Genomic DNA, 15,091 nt, shown 5'->3' with positions numbered 1-15,091 from the left:
TGAAAAAAGACAAAGAAAACGAAAGTGCAGACGTCGACAACGACAACCATGACAACAAGAACTAAACAAAAATAGGTTACCTTGCCTTTTTAAAGCTCATGCGTGCTATAAACTAACTCTGCAGCTACTCAGCGGTATTGAATTGAGCCATTTTTTTTACTTTGTTTTGTAAAATTCACGTTTGATAACTTTCTGCTTTAATTTCACAGGAACCGTTCGATACGTTTGGCACCTCAATGATGACGATGTTTGTGATGACTTTGGGGGAAATGAACTACCATGATAACTTCCTTCCATGGGACAACCTGGCCTTTTCTACGCTCACCAATATTCTGTTCATTGTGCTTGTACTTGGAATGCCCATTATTATGATGAATATGCTGGTAAGAAAAAAATACTTTTAGAATTTTAGATTTCACAGGTCGACCACATTTTTCCATGGTCTACACTCTCATAAACCATAGAAATGACGTCATGGTCATTTTATGGCGTCATTTCTTTGGTCTTTAATGTGGTCGATTTGTTTTGTACAACATCGAAAATTTACCGGCGAATAAGATGGAAGTCACGCGTGCATGTGACAGTTCGTAAGTAAGATCGCAATTTTTTCTACTTGAATCCGTCGGATGTGTGGGAAATTTTGCCCCAATCGTTCCAGTTGACATTTCACACCTTGCTGGATCTTGGTCTGGGAAAAGTGGCGACAATTTCATGAGTTTTCCGAAAGTTGCGTAAGTTACGCTTTACGTTGCCTTACGTTGCGTTACTTCGTGATTTTCATGGTCTATTCTCTCATCGACCACAGTTTTCGACCAATGAGCGCGCGAGAATTTTCTCGAAACAGTTTACAATCCTCAATATTTTTCCATGTCTTTTTCGAGATCATACGTTTACTGTAAAAGGCCGCCATCTCGGTGTCACATGGCTTGCCAATTTGGGGAGAATGGCAAATCTACCAAGGGACGGGCGTGTGGCAGGCAGTTTTTCTTCCTATATCGGGGAATTTCGTTAATATTAAAGAGGAAGTATGAGCAAGAATAGAAAAAATAGTTGCTGAGTGCAAAAATATATTTCCATTCCTTTAAATAAACGAGTATTTTTACTTTTCAAATTTTCCACACCTGAACCAAATTGCTTTGACAAATGGCGCCGACAAGTCTGCATTTCCCTGTTTTCAAACACATTGAACTTTTCTTAGTAAAGCTTCAAAACACTTAGTACAATTATCAGGATACTGGTAAAGTATCGAACTTTGAACAGTGAAAACTAGAACCTTATCTTTGAATTGCTTTAACTTCTTGTTTTTGGAAAATTTCCGTGGTTTGACCGCGGTCGAGGCGTCAGGTTGTACAAATCCACCCCGCCACCTCGGTAGATTTGCAACTCTCCCCAGAGTGTACTCGCCAAAAGAATGCGTACGACCTAGACGAACACACGGAGAAAAATTACATTACAAATCATTTTAACAGTCTTAATGTGAGGATATTAATGACAGCTTCTATCGACTTTTATAATGCATTGATCAGATGGTTTTATCTCGAACTCGATTGGTCTAAATGATGCCTGAACTCCAGTTGAAGTTAAAAACTGAATGATATCCACAGATATCTCCTAAGCCATATCCCTCAATTATATTCGCGTTTTGCTTTCTCGCGTTTACGTTTCGTGCAACAATGTTTACACCGACAATAAAGATGTTTGAAACGTCAAGAGAATTACTTTGACGTTTCACGGATTGAACGAGATCTCCCAAACAAAGCTTTTACCATCTTTATTGTTTAAGCTCTAGAAATACACTTTTTTAAATTTCTTAGGTTGGTCTGGCCGTTGGAGACATTGACAAGATTCAAGCGAATGCACTTATGGATCGTTATGTCCTGCAGGTAAGAGCTAAACTAAGTTAGGATAAAAAATTGTAAGGATATGAAAAAGTAAGTGAAGGTTCCTGCCCTAAAGTTGACTGAACTTTACATTGCTGAGACATGATTTGTAAACCATTTATCTCCATGTCTCAAGTGACCCACGGCCAAAAAAACTGGTTGGCGTTTACATGTTCCCATATTGTTTATGGCTTTACCTTTCAGTAATGATTACGATATTTATTGTGTACAGTAGTGCCAATTAGTCCCTCGCAATAGGCCGATCCCCAGTTACCTCGCCTTCAAAATGAGGCCTGGCACAAATCAATTGCATGAAAATAAGTTTTGCGCTCGTGGTCATTTGTATGCAAAGGTAATCCAACTCACTTAATGTGAGTGGGTTTTTCTATCCAGGCCACATTGTGAAAAGCGTGGTAACTATAATGTATATTGCGCTAGACTCTAGATAAGGCGGTTCGGGTTCGAGCCTGGGCGAGGTCACTGTGTTGTGTACTTGCGCAAGACACTTTACTCCCATAATACTCCTCTCCACCAAGCTGTATGTGAATTAAATGCTCGGGTAACCCTGTTTTGGACAAGCAGCCCAACCAATAGCGAGTAGAAATATTCCTGGTCGCTTCATGCCAGTGTAACCGTAGTATGAACCGGCCTGATGGGCCACTAGCCTCGTTAGTGATACCCACCCACTCACCCACCTACCTACCTACCTACCTACCTACCTACCTACCTACCTACCTACCTACCTACCTACCTACCTACCTACCTTCCTACCTACCTACCTACCTACCTTCCTACCTACCTACCTACCTACCTACCTACCTACCTACCTACCTACCTACCTACCTACCTACCTACCTACCTGCCTGCCTGCCTACTACCTACCTACCTACCTACCTTCCTACCTACCCACCTGCCTGCCTGCCTGCCTACCTACCTACCTACCAACCTACCTACCTGCCTACCTTCCTACCTACCTACCTACCTACCTACCTACCTACCTACCTACCTACCTACCTACCTACCTACCTACCTACCTTAGGGCTTTCCACAAGTTGCTCGGCAACTTTTTGGCAACTTTTCATGATTCGAGCAACTTTTGTTCCTTCGAGCAACTTTTTCCCCTTCGAGCAACTTTTTCCCATTCGAGCAACTTGCTGCATTTTGAGCAATTTTTCAGACCGAAGATTATCCGAGTGTTGTTCAAAGGCAATACGAACGTTTCCGAAGATTTACGAAGTTTGCCGAAGACTTTCGAGGAACATCTGAAGACATTTCAACTTTCGGCACATTTTTCTTTAAAACATTACAAAACTCGACAGCAAACATGACGTCATAGATAGCTTCACGATTTTTTTCAGTTACAGAAATCCTTGTTATTATAAACAAATTTTTCCCTTAATATGTTTTTTAGATACTTCTTTTGCTGTAAAATTGCATAAAACGGCTTAGAAATCTTACTCTCAAAGGGAAATTGGGATATATTTAGAGAAATTCTAGTGATTAGAAGCAGCGTTTTCGATTTTTTTTGGAGCAACTTTCGAGCAACTTTTATTATCAAAAGCAATTTTTTGGGGATTTTTGGAGCAACTTTTGAGCAACTTTTTGAGAAATTACGGGCAACTTTTTGGGAAATCTCGAGCAACTTGTGGAAAGCCCTAACCTACCTACCTACCTACCTACCTTCCTACCTACCTGCGTGCCTGCCTGCCTGCCTACTACCTACCTAACTAGCTACCTAGCTACCTACCTACCTACCTGTCCACCTACCTACCTACCTACCTACCTACCTACCTACCTACCTACCTACCTACCTACCTACCTACCTCACCTACCAACCTTCCTACCTGCTTGCCTGCCTGTCTGAGTTTAAAAACAGTCATGCAACGAAGGTAACCTTTTTTGTTTTTATGACATTATTTTTATTTTTATATTTTTTCTCTTTAGGTTCGGCTGCTTGTGGACATTGAAAACTCTCTCCCAGGGTTCGTCATGAAGCGTGTGCAAGTTTACTCTTACACTGAGTTTCCAAACCACATTAAGACACTCAAACAAAAGGTCAGTGCTTATTTTGAAGGAGTGATGCTATTTCATACCCATGCGTCACGTCCCGCCTTCTTAGTATATTTCGCACCACGGAAAACGATGAATGGTTAACGCTCAAAACGTCAAATAAAAAAGCGTCAGTGGTCGAAACTGTGCCTGGGATAACACGTGACTAGTTAGTCTGGTTGTAATAGATTTTATGTGAAGGCTTCATCAGAAGCTGTCCACACTAAAAATGAAAGGTATAAAACGAGTTCAAATAAATTGTAGTGCTATTACACATTTCTTTGCCGTTTTGACAGAGGTATGTGTGTTTTGTTTTCGCGAACAAAATACACACCCTCGATTTTTGTGGCAGAGATCTATCTATTAACATGTTACATTCCAGAAAAGGCGCGAAGGGTCTGGTACTAGTGAGTCCCGCACTTTTTTGAGAGATGACAGCTAAAGTATTTTATGAAATTGATTTCAGTTGATCGACAGCATCATAGGGTTTGATAAACCCGCAGTCAGTAGTGAACCAGAACCGGATGAAATGACACCGGAGATGCTGAACGTATTGGACAGAATAGACCAACAGGACGTAAGGTAAATGATTCATCTTACTTAGGATCTCTTCTCCTTTCATATTCAAAGTATGAAAGCTTCATGACAGTAAAGGAAGGGGGAAGGGATGGTCAAGGAAGGCGTAAAAGAGACAAAGGGGGCAAAAAAGCTAAGTTCTGTGGAACTATAATTTATAGTCACGTTACATCGCAAATAAACGCCTTCTGTTTGATGGTTATCTGTTAGGAAAGCAGGGAGTAGGGGTGGGGTGGGGGTGGGGGTGGGGGTGGGGGTCAAAATTAAGAGGAGTCAGGAGCGCGAGAGCTCATAAAAAGGACAGTGACGTATCAGCGAAGTTTTTTTTTCAGAGAAGGGGTTTTCTTGATAGGGGATCAATAAAACTTTCATGGTTAATACAGAACAAAGCATTTTTCTTTTGAATGTTACTTAAGTTACTGTTGTGTGGCAAATGGCTATTATTAGCATTTGTTGCTGTTAAATTGGTCAATGAATGTGGATTGATAACTTTAACGGCGACAAGAGTTGCCTTATACTAAAACTAACGTCACTTGAGCTACAAATTCCCATTACATTTGAGACATAAATTAAACACCAGATACAGTGGATACATTGTCATTTGTATTAACTTAATGATTATTAGATAATGAATTTAAGTAAGGCTTGTAATTAGATGTGAAATAGATTACAGCATAAATACTGTTAAAATTTACCTGTTTTAATTTCGCAACTTTTTTCACAGAATGCAAAAAATGTTTGATATCCTGAAGGAGCTATCGGAACTCCTTAAAGAAATAAGTCGTAGAAAACAAGAAAGTAATCAGAAGAAGAAAGAAGAAGCCAAAGAATCAAGCAAGATGGGCTTATTTGGATTCTAATAACTTTCTCCCACACGTTCACAAATGAAAAGACTTTAGTAGCGCTGAGGAAGTTGAACTCTCTCATATTAAGGAAAATGTAAAACATTACTGTAAGTAAAACCGCGCATAAATAATGTTACGTCTAGGGAAGGGCCCCCTGGGGTTACGTCCTTCTTTTGTTAACAGGGACCTTACGACGAAACCGCGACGGTGACGGCAACGAGAACGTCGCCAAGCAAAAGGTTTAATGAGCAGTACAATAGCTCTGCGCGTGCGTTATCCATGTTGGTATATTTCTTATTTCTTATGGACTGTTTACATTATTCCGGAATGACTTTCATTCCGGAACGAAACTCGTTCCGTAATGAAATTCGTTCTGCATTTACATGACAGAGTCGACCGGTTCAACCAAAGGCATTTTCACGTGCACGATTTCCGCGCGAGATCAAAACAAGATGGCGCATGTTTCGCGCAAACATGTTTTTGTGCCCATTAATGGTCGTAACCGCAGTTTTGACGAGTAATTTGACCATAGAGCTGCTTCTTTGGGCTAAACAGTAAATGCTATTACGTTTTTCGCTCTGAATTCAAACTGTGGAGTCCGTATGCGGTTCAACAAGTTGCGAGTTCATCTTGGAACGAAATTCGTTCTGTGTTTACATGATACCAGAATGAAATGTCATCCCAGAACGAAACTTTCATTCCGGAATAAAAACCGGAATAAACTCATTCCGGAATGACTTAACTTTCGTCTCGGTATCATGTAAACAGATACAGAGAAATGTATGGGAATGGAATGAACTCGTTCCGGAATGAAAGTCATTCCGGAATCATGTAAACAGGCCCTTAGTCGTCTTCTGCAAAACAACAACGTTAAATGACCAAAATCCGGGTGATCCGGAGAACGTGAACTACGACGGCGCGTATAATTTAGCTAGAGTAAAATATAAATTCATTTTTCAGTCGACGTTGTCTTCAGTGTCGCCGTCGTGGTTTCTTAACGTCCCTATTGAAAGATGTAATGCCCAAAGTGTCGAAAATTTTAGCGCCCAAGGTCCCAAGTTTTGAGCACAGGGACCCTCCTTTCGAGCTTTTTGGTAAGTGATAAAGGCTCTCTTATACAGCTTATTCACTCTCACAAGCAAGCATTTGGCTTGACAGAACTAGTTGGCGCTTACGTATTGAATAGTTCCACAGTCCCAAAATAAGAGGTTTTTGTGTAAAAGCCTCACGAGTTTGATCCATATGAATTGTATCATGCTCCACTAAGCTGTAAATCCTTTGTTGTGTGCAAAAAGGCCCCTTAATGAAGAGTAAATAATAATAGTTTATGATACCATAATTTCTTGATAAAACCATGTGTCCGACAAATAAACTGACACTGGGTCCTCAAGCTGGAGTTGTCGATAAGCTTCTCAAGCATTTATTTGAGGTATGGCAAGATATAGGTCTGTCAAAAATGATAAATAAAAACCCTTCCTAAGCAATAACTAGGATCAAAAAAAACTGCGGAAGTTAAATAAACGCCGGGTCCACCAGGCCTGATTTAAAATAAACGCTGGGGGTGTTTTATCGAAAAAATATGGTAAACTTTATTTTTACAAACTGCTTTATTTAAAGCATTATTTTAAATGTAAAATTTAAATGTACATACACGAGCAGTAAGTTAAACTACAGTGGAACCCCGATATAACGATATGCCAAGGGGGCAGTAAAATTATATCGTTATATCGAGGAATCGTTATATCGGGGTTCCGTCCCATACATTTTACTATTGCCGGGACATACCATATTCATCGTTATATCGGGAATATCGTTATATCGAAGATCGTTATATCGGGGTTCCACTGTACCTTATTATAGGAAATTAACGCTTGTGTTAATTAAGGTATTGGAAATTAACGCGACTTAAATTAACGCGAATTGAAGGAAAAATTACTTCCCAATAAAGGAAATTAACGCGAAAGAGGGGGTAACATTTCGAAATGAAGGAAATTAACGCGACGTATACAACAGGAACAAGTTTATTTTAACACTTGTTGGCGCATAATCTTAAACACAACAATGTTCATGGTAAAATTCCCACTTCGAACGTTCTTCGCAGTATCAGTGATAGCGGCAGATGTCCACCCTGATAAAATAATGATTTTTCCTTTGAGTCAAGAAAGTCTGGACTGTAACGAGAAATTGGGGCCAAAATAATGGAAATTAAGGTCATGGAAATTAACGCTCGACTTAATTAACGGTGCGGAAATTAACGTTAACAAAAATTAACGCGACTTAAATTAACGCGAATTTTTAAAATTCGCGTTAATTTCATGACGCGTTAATTTCCTATAATAAGGTATACAGAAAGACACTAACGTAGTTGAAAGTTCTGGCACAAACTTTCCTGGGTGGTCAAAGAAACGTGAAGTCGCATTTCAATCTTTAAATGTATTTTAATGTAAAGCTAGAATCGCGCTTTAGTAAATTTTAGGCAGTGTATAAATTTTAAAGACGAGCCTCTTAAAAAAATCCCCAGAGGAATTCATGTGCTTGTGTCAGGTTTAATGTCTTGATGTCTCAAACTCTACTAAACGCTGCATTATAATAGCAAAGCTATTATTAAGTTGCAAGCTACAATAAAAGTTGTAAACATATTAGTCCAACAGTCATGTGCCGTTAATTTTAAAAGTAAGCTCCCTCAAAAAGTATGTTTTGTCTTTGTCGTTTTTGTGTTGGCTGCTGAACCATTAAAACATTTTATAGACGTTATTCTGTTTTAAAAGGGTTCTGAAATCCCATTTCCCAGCCCAAATTTTGCCCAAACCTCATTTCCTAGCCTATTTTCCCCAAAATTTTCAAAATCCCAGTCCCAGTTCTATTGTTTTTCTGCCGGTGATTCCCATTCTCAGTAACCAAATCCCAGTCTCAGTGACCCAAATCCCATTTTCCCAATATAAATATGCCCAAATCCCAGCTCCCATTTTATCCCTTTAGGCCCCTCTTTTAAGACTATTCTATGTGCCATACAATCACCTGAAGTAGCGGGTCAAGCCCATTTCAGATTAATTTGATGTGGTAAAGGTGAAATAAGCAGTTGATGCTTCGAGCGTGATAGATGAGCAGCGGACAGAATTTTCTGTCCTTACTAAAAGGAAAAGGAAAAAAAAATCAGTTCGCCTTTCCAGAAACCTTGGAGAGATTGAACAAGAAATTTGGGTGACCAACTTGGTTGTGATTGGTAGATGGTCACCCTTAGTAACCATTTATCTCCCGTCAAATGTAAATGAGCTGCGGACAGAATTGTCTGTCCTTACTTAATTAAAAGGAAAAAAATTAGTTCACCTTTTCAGAAACCTTGGAGAGATCGAACAAGAAATTTAGGATGACCAACTTGGTTGTGATTGGCAGATGGTCCCCTTGGTAATCATCAATTTTTTCCCGTCCAATATCTCAAGCAGGTTGTCGAAAACGATTCCAGAAGTTATTGTGCCAAAAACTGGTCCCCTGGCCTACTCGGGGAGTAAAAAACTTCAACAAGTGTATGAGGGAAAGAAAAACTTGAGTGAACTTTGGACATTTTAAAAGGCGGCGAGTGTAATAAACTTTTCATTAGTTGTTTAAAAGTTATCTCAGCAAGCAAACCAATTTTAAGGGCCTGTTTATACAAAGACGAGTTTTCCCCGCTAGGAGGTTACCCTTTCTCCGACCTGCTCTATATGCGCTGACTTGTCCCTGGTAGGCGAGTCAAAAATAGCAATGTGTTTACACGGAAAAAAATAATTGGCTCTCCCCCAAGGGACACCCTTCCTTCGAAGCGATTGACCCTCCACCCAAGGTCATCCTGTCCCCAAGTCAACCAATTTCGTGATTTCTGTTGTAAACAGTTCGCTGCTTTTTATTAAAAAAATGTATGAGAAACTCTTTCGCCCGGGGTGGCTTGGTGTAGACGGTGTCTCTCCTATCAAGGACAACCCTTCTTTATGTAAACAGGCTCTTAAAAGCCACTAAAGGTATTCTATGTAATGTGTATGCTATGGTTATGTACTAAAAAAGTGTGATATAAATAAACGTCTAAAGAAAGCAGATGAATAGAAGAATAAAAGAGATACATACACCGCCGGCGTGTTTGAAATAGTTTCGTGAGGGTCATTCTTTGTGTGTATTAATTATCTTGGCGGTGCAATTATGCAACAATTGTTGAAGTTCACGGCCTGCTTTCTTGAAACGACGTTGCGACTGTAATGTTGCAAAATCTTGATTTATCCGTCTTCGGAAGTGTTATCCATACGAGATATTAACTAAAAAGGTAAGTAAACTTATTTGTAAAACATATTTGAGGTGTAAGATTTAACATCGCCGAATCGTTGCATATTTCATGTTTCGTTATGGTGGACATGCATGAAATGACATCGACTCGCATTTTAATGTTAAGCATTTTATTTCGTTTTCGTTTCGCACGTCGTTTCAAAGACGAGACTTCGTTCTTACGTTTTCTCTCGTTAGTGTTGACTATCCTTATTCAATTGGCTCGTTTTGTCTGTATGCTCTAAAGGTTTTTTAAACGTCTAATAAGCTACTTACGTATTGGGTACGATTAATGTGTGCTAATTACGTGTGTGGTATTCTTTGGGAAGTGTTATTCCAAAACTTTAATGTCAGGCCGTATATTTTGCAAGTTTTCAGAAATGAATCAGACTAGGCGAAGAATCACAAGAAGTTAGCAAAGTCCTATCACTTCTATCTAGAAAATTAATGATCCCGACGAAAAATTCGGACATAAGCCTATCCAAAAGATACTTTAGTTTACAATGTAGCTCTTGGTATAAAGTTTGGTTAGTACCTATTTTATTCGTTTGGCGTATAGCTGGTATATAATCATCCAAATTTTACGTTATTGTTCATGAAAACTGCAGACAACTTGAGTATAATGGTCTGCAAAGCATTCAAGCTGAATTACGACATCTTCAAATTGGTTTTAGCAAAGAAAAACTTCGAAATATCCTTTCATAGAGGTCTTCGATATTCTAGTCGGTGTAGGAGTGATGGTTATGATACTATTTTGTAAACCAGTTATAACCAAAGCATAAAAGAAAACTCAGACTTGCTCAATAGTTTTTCATTTGCATTTAAATCGTAACAATTATTTTGTCTTTTAATGGCCTACGTGTAGGCACTCTGTTTCCCAGGGCCTGTAGGCATGCTTGACCTATAAAGGTTCACCAGAATTGGCAAATTTTGTGAACTGAAAGTAATACGTGTAAAAATCGATTCTTTAGTGTGATAAAGTTTCTTTTTCTAAATTTTTGACTTGACTGTTTACGGGATATAATGTGGTATATGGATAAGGATTGACTCGTTCACATCCTTTGTTTATTAAATTCACGAAATCAGCCACCCGTGTTGCATTTGTTGTGATAAAATGTATTCTTCTTAAAAGGGTCTATATTAAGATACCCTCAAGCATGAATTAGAAATGAATTGAACATTCTGGAAATGTAATGTCCTTATTCAATCATAATTATTGGTTTACAAACAGTGTATTGCAAATGCCAATATAACAATCACTTCTACAACTTAAAGTCCAAACGAAACCAAGTTTAGAAAATAATAATGGTATAAAAGGCCATTCTAGGATTTGAACGCTTGTTTCCACTCATGCACATACAATAAACAAAATTGAGACCCTTTGTCTGTCAAATTGGCCCGGCCGTCACGTATATTTTGATGGATCTTATTCTCTTTATTTATTGTTTATTCAGTTTATATATACGTCATCGTAATTGACTGTTTCTTAGTGATCTGTGACCCGAACGTTCTAGAAATATACCGGCTCCGTGTTTGCGATGTTATTGGCAGTATTCTTTGCAGCAGCACTTCAGGTGCCAACACAGTAGGCACATCACAACTTTGAAAGGTACCGATGAGGTTGTTTAATTTGCATGGAACATCACGGTTTTCACAATTTTGTTAGGTAGCTCATTTCTTTAGCTTACCATCAATATACAACTTCACAATTTAGTCAATGGTTCAAAATGGCAGTGTTTCTGCAATCATTTCTAACTTTGCCAAGTCATTTTAATAATGCGTCATTGAACAAAATGTTGCTAATTAAATCGTTCCAAGCGTTGCACTGAATACTATTGAGATGCAAGATGACCTTGGGATTAATTGACAAACATTTGATCTGACAAAAATGCTACTCTACGTAAAAAAGGATACTGGCAGAACTTCATCGTACAAAGTAGTAGCAAACAGCTAAAACAGAAACTGAAATTCTGCGTCTTTCCCACCTTCCAACGCGACAAATGACCTTACTTTTGAACATACAACTGACAAAGGCCTAACGTTTTAGTTAGGAGATCGTTTGATTCCAAATTGATAACGGTCAAACGTTTAGCTGAGTGATTATCTCAGAAATTGTGTCTTCTTAAGCTTGTTGGAAGCCTTATGTCCTACGGGGCAGAAACAAATCTACAAACTGACAACTGAGTTACCAAAATTTGAATAACAACTTTCCTTATCAGCTAATCATACCATGCATTTAAAAGGTCCTTTTAATGTCGATCACGTTTTGGAAAAATCCTTGGCTTTAAAAACATGATAACACCGTTTTCTCGTTTGAAGATTTGACGCTTTTGACGGGCACTTTGAAGACACATACTCCTCCGAAAGCTATTTTACAAGTGCATTATATGAAACGACCTGTGTAAAAAACTATCAAGACATTTACACGTGTAAAGTGTAAAGTGTAAAGTAACCTCCAAATAAACGTCCATTTACTTTATTACAGGGAATTTTTTTAATGACAAACTTCCGCGTCCTTCTCACAAAATTTGGTGACGCTAATAATAAGATATCTCGATAGTTACTCCCGGTGAACAGTAAAGGGATATTGTCACGAGAAGTCTTCTAAGTTTCTATTGTAAGCTATGCTAGACCTGTGAGGGTACACTCGTTGGTCAACAAAAATAACCTTTAAAAAATAAAAAGAAAGTCATAAATTCATTCTCCAAGATATTAATAAACCGTATTCAATGGATTTTATGTGATTTTCTTCCAAGTAACACCGTCAAACGTGAAAACGTCGGCCCAACTTTTTCTCTTCCTAGCCATCAATAGGCCCACCACGTTATAACATTTTTCTTGACTTGTAAAGGCCATTATAAGTGGATTTCCAACTAATATCAACACCTTCACTAGATTTTCAAGTAGCACTAACTCTCGTACCACTACCTCTTAAAACTCTCGATCATGTGTTTACCAAGGAAATCATCTAAATCGTTTCCAATTTTAACACCAACGCATTCCTTTAATAGCGCACCCTAATACCAACGCCTAATTATCTTCCTCATCATTATCCTCAACAACATCCGTTTCCTGTTATTTAATAAATAAAGTTCCACTTCGTTGATGGTTGTTCAGTTTTCATATTGCATAGATGATGTCAAAATGTTGCAAGAACAACAAGGTGCAACTCGAGGAAAAAGCTTCTTTCCTCAAAGAGTCGAATCTAAGCTGTTCATTCGTGAAAGAACATCTTTATCGTTGATATATTTTTAGGACTTGGGAGAACTAGTATGAAAACATTCTGATAGAATTTCCTGCCACATTGTGCAGAAAATACCAGGATTTTTGTATGAGTTAGTTATTGTCCATTTTCCCGTAGTCAGTTACTGTCTATTTGTTAACGACGGAATATTCACATAATTTATATTAGATTTGCTATAATTCAAAAAACTGGAAAATTATAAAATTTGCAGAGGTTGTTTTTTAAGCGTAACCAGAATTTAATGCACTTGCAGGGACAGTTGACTGCATCGAATAAGTTCACTGATATTTGTGCTTAATTGTTGTAAATTTTGTTTGAATGCTGACAATTTTAGACGAATTGGAATGTTAATGTAAACAAATGTTTCTTTTTGTTTTTGCAGATTTTCCTTTTGAACGCCTAATATTTCGATATGGCGAACGAGGACAAGAAAGTTAGTTTTCAGGAGAACCCGGGTGACGAAAAGCTATTGGTTGTATTCAACGAGGGAGCCAGTAATGGGCCAAGGCAACGTAAGAGATCACGTGCCGCTAGCAAAATGTCCATGGGATCGGAAACAGGCGAAGAGGAGGAAAAGCCAGCTCTCGATCGCGACGATTCTGTTGTAAGTGTAATGGGATTAAGCAATCTCCTGCAGAGATTCTTCCAATGTAAAGTTTAAATGATCTTTCAACCTATCTACCTAATAACCCACCCTTACCTTTGCGTGTCGCCGAAGAGTCGAGCAAAGAAACTACCTTAAACAGCTTCCGCCAGTGGTAGTGTCTGGGTCTTGATGAACCTATTAAGACCAGAGTTAAAGCCTGGTGCACTGATCACTGATCACTTGGTTCCCATGTTATCAGCTAAATATATTAACGCTGAGAAGAATTTTCTTTTGCTTTATAGAAAAGCCCTAAATCAGACAGATTGCACCAGTTGATTCTAGCTGGGGACCAAGAAGAAGCAGAGAGACTTATCAACAAAGGCAATGGTAAGCGAAAAGAGCACATGCTTGTAAGCGTACTTATGTGTTAATGTCTTTAAAACATATACCTAAACCGGTGATAGCCTCCATTGCCGCTTGGTGTCTTTGCGTGTCTAAGTACACATTTTTTGTGCAACCCTTTATAAACTCATAAAAGTGCAGATTCCATTGCTGATTTTCACTGTCACGCGCAGCAAAAAAATAAATCCAAAGCTATTGAGTCAAATTAAAAAAAAATCATGAATATTGCAGGTTGTAGATACTCGTCCAAGTCTCAGGTCTGTACAATATTCCGTAGTCGAGTTATCCGTCAAAATGTTCCACATAAATTTAGAGAACACAGTATGGAAACGCCATGTTGGTGCCCTAGCGGAGGGCCACCAACATTGTGAGAGGAAATCAACGAAAACATCTAAAATTCACTTTTGGTATAAAAACACTTCTCGCAAAACCTCAACTGTTCAGATCGTTAAAAAAAAAACAGGATTAGGCATCTTTTAAGCATACGTGACAGCGGCTATCTTGATGTCGTGTGGCGTGAAACTCCGAAATACAAAATGCTCTATCTTAAAGACGAAGGATGCTATCGAGCTGAAAACCTTCAACACAACAAGGTATATATTAAGGACTTCTAATAGCGAGTGAAGGATAAAAACTCAGGGGTCTTGGGATTCTGATTTTAGAATTTTGATGTCGTCATGTAAACAACGAAAAAAATGTCCAAACGTTACGTGAGTAATCATGTTAGGTACAACAATGAGCACGCGGAACTTCATTCACAGATAAGAGGCAAGATGTGGCTTCATTTGTGGGTTTTTTATCCGTTTGAATTTCCTCCAGTCTACTTCCAGTCAGTTTAATTCGTAACCATTCGTGATCCGTGGTTCTTTGTGGGCAAATTTTAATCAATGTTGTCAGTACTGCTTTTTTCCTCGAAACCTAGTTTAATGGCCTAGCGCCCACGAGTCTCCTATAGCTCAGTGATAGAGTGTCTGAAGTAATAATCTCAACTCCTTGTTGGAAGTAATCGGAATTTATCTTTCTGAGTATGCCTGTGTCGCTTAATGACAATCATCTTTCCAATTTTACTCTCTTAGCATTTTTCGTCTTCTCTAAGCTATTATGCCGAGATTTTCTTTAATCTGTAGATAATTTTAATGCTGCAAAATGGCTCGTGTTTTATCTTGGCACTACCCTGGGTACCAGAGGGATTTCTTACGCTCGGCGGTTTAATTTTAAT

The 15,091-nt window shown here is 38.5% G+C and overlaps 1 protein-coding gene and 1 pseudogene across 2 annotated transcripts in view; both read left to right on the top strand.

The window, feature by feature from the left end:
* LOC144638605 (transient receptor potential cation channel subfamily A member 1-like) overlaps window positions 1–8,437 on the top strand; it is a 32,856-nt pseudogene extending 24,419 nt beyond the window's left edge. The window contains exons 27-31 of the transcript XR_013567976.1: window positions 210–383; window positions 1,815–1,883; window positions 3,825–3,935; window positions 4,396–4,511; window positions 5,230–8,437. The product of XR_013567976.1 is annotated as a transient receptor potential cation channel subfamily A member 1-like (transcript). The remainder of the gene's footprint in view (window positions 1–209; window positions 384–1,814; window positions 1,884–3,824; window positions 3,936–4,395; window positions 4,512–5,229) is intronic.
* A 1,089-nt stretch (window positions 8,438–9,526) lies between these two features.
* On the top strand, window positions 9,527–13,901 carry LOC144637575 (uncharacterized). Its single transcript, XM_078496641.1, has 3 exons — window positions 9,527–9,641; window positions 13,267–13,488; window positions 13,773–13,901. Exons 2-3 carry the CDS (start codon window positions 13,297–13,299, stop codon window positions 13,899–13,901), a joined length of 321 nt encoding a protein of 106 aa, XP_078352767.1. The 5' UTR covers window positions 9,527–9,641; window positions 13,267–13,296.
* The last annotated feature ends 1,190 nt before the right edge of the window (window positions 13,902–15,091 follow it).

The sequence above is a fragment of the Oculina patagonica genome, chromosome 14, assembly GCF_052425735.1.
Source record: "Oculina patagonica isolate OP01 chromosome 14, crgOcupat, whole genome shotgun sequence".
In the NCBI taxonomy this organism is placed as follows: domain Eukaryota; kingdom Metazoa; phylum Cnidaria; class Anthozoa; order Scleractinia; family Oculinidae; genus Oculina; species Oculina patagonica.
Note: the sequence above shows the minus strand (reverse complement) of the source record. Positions and strands in the feature narration are given on the sequence as shown.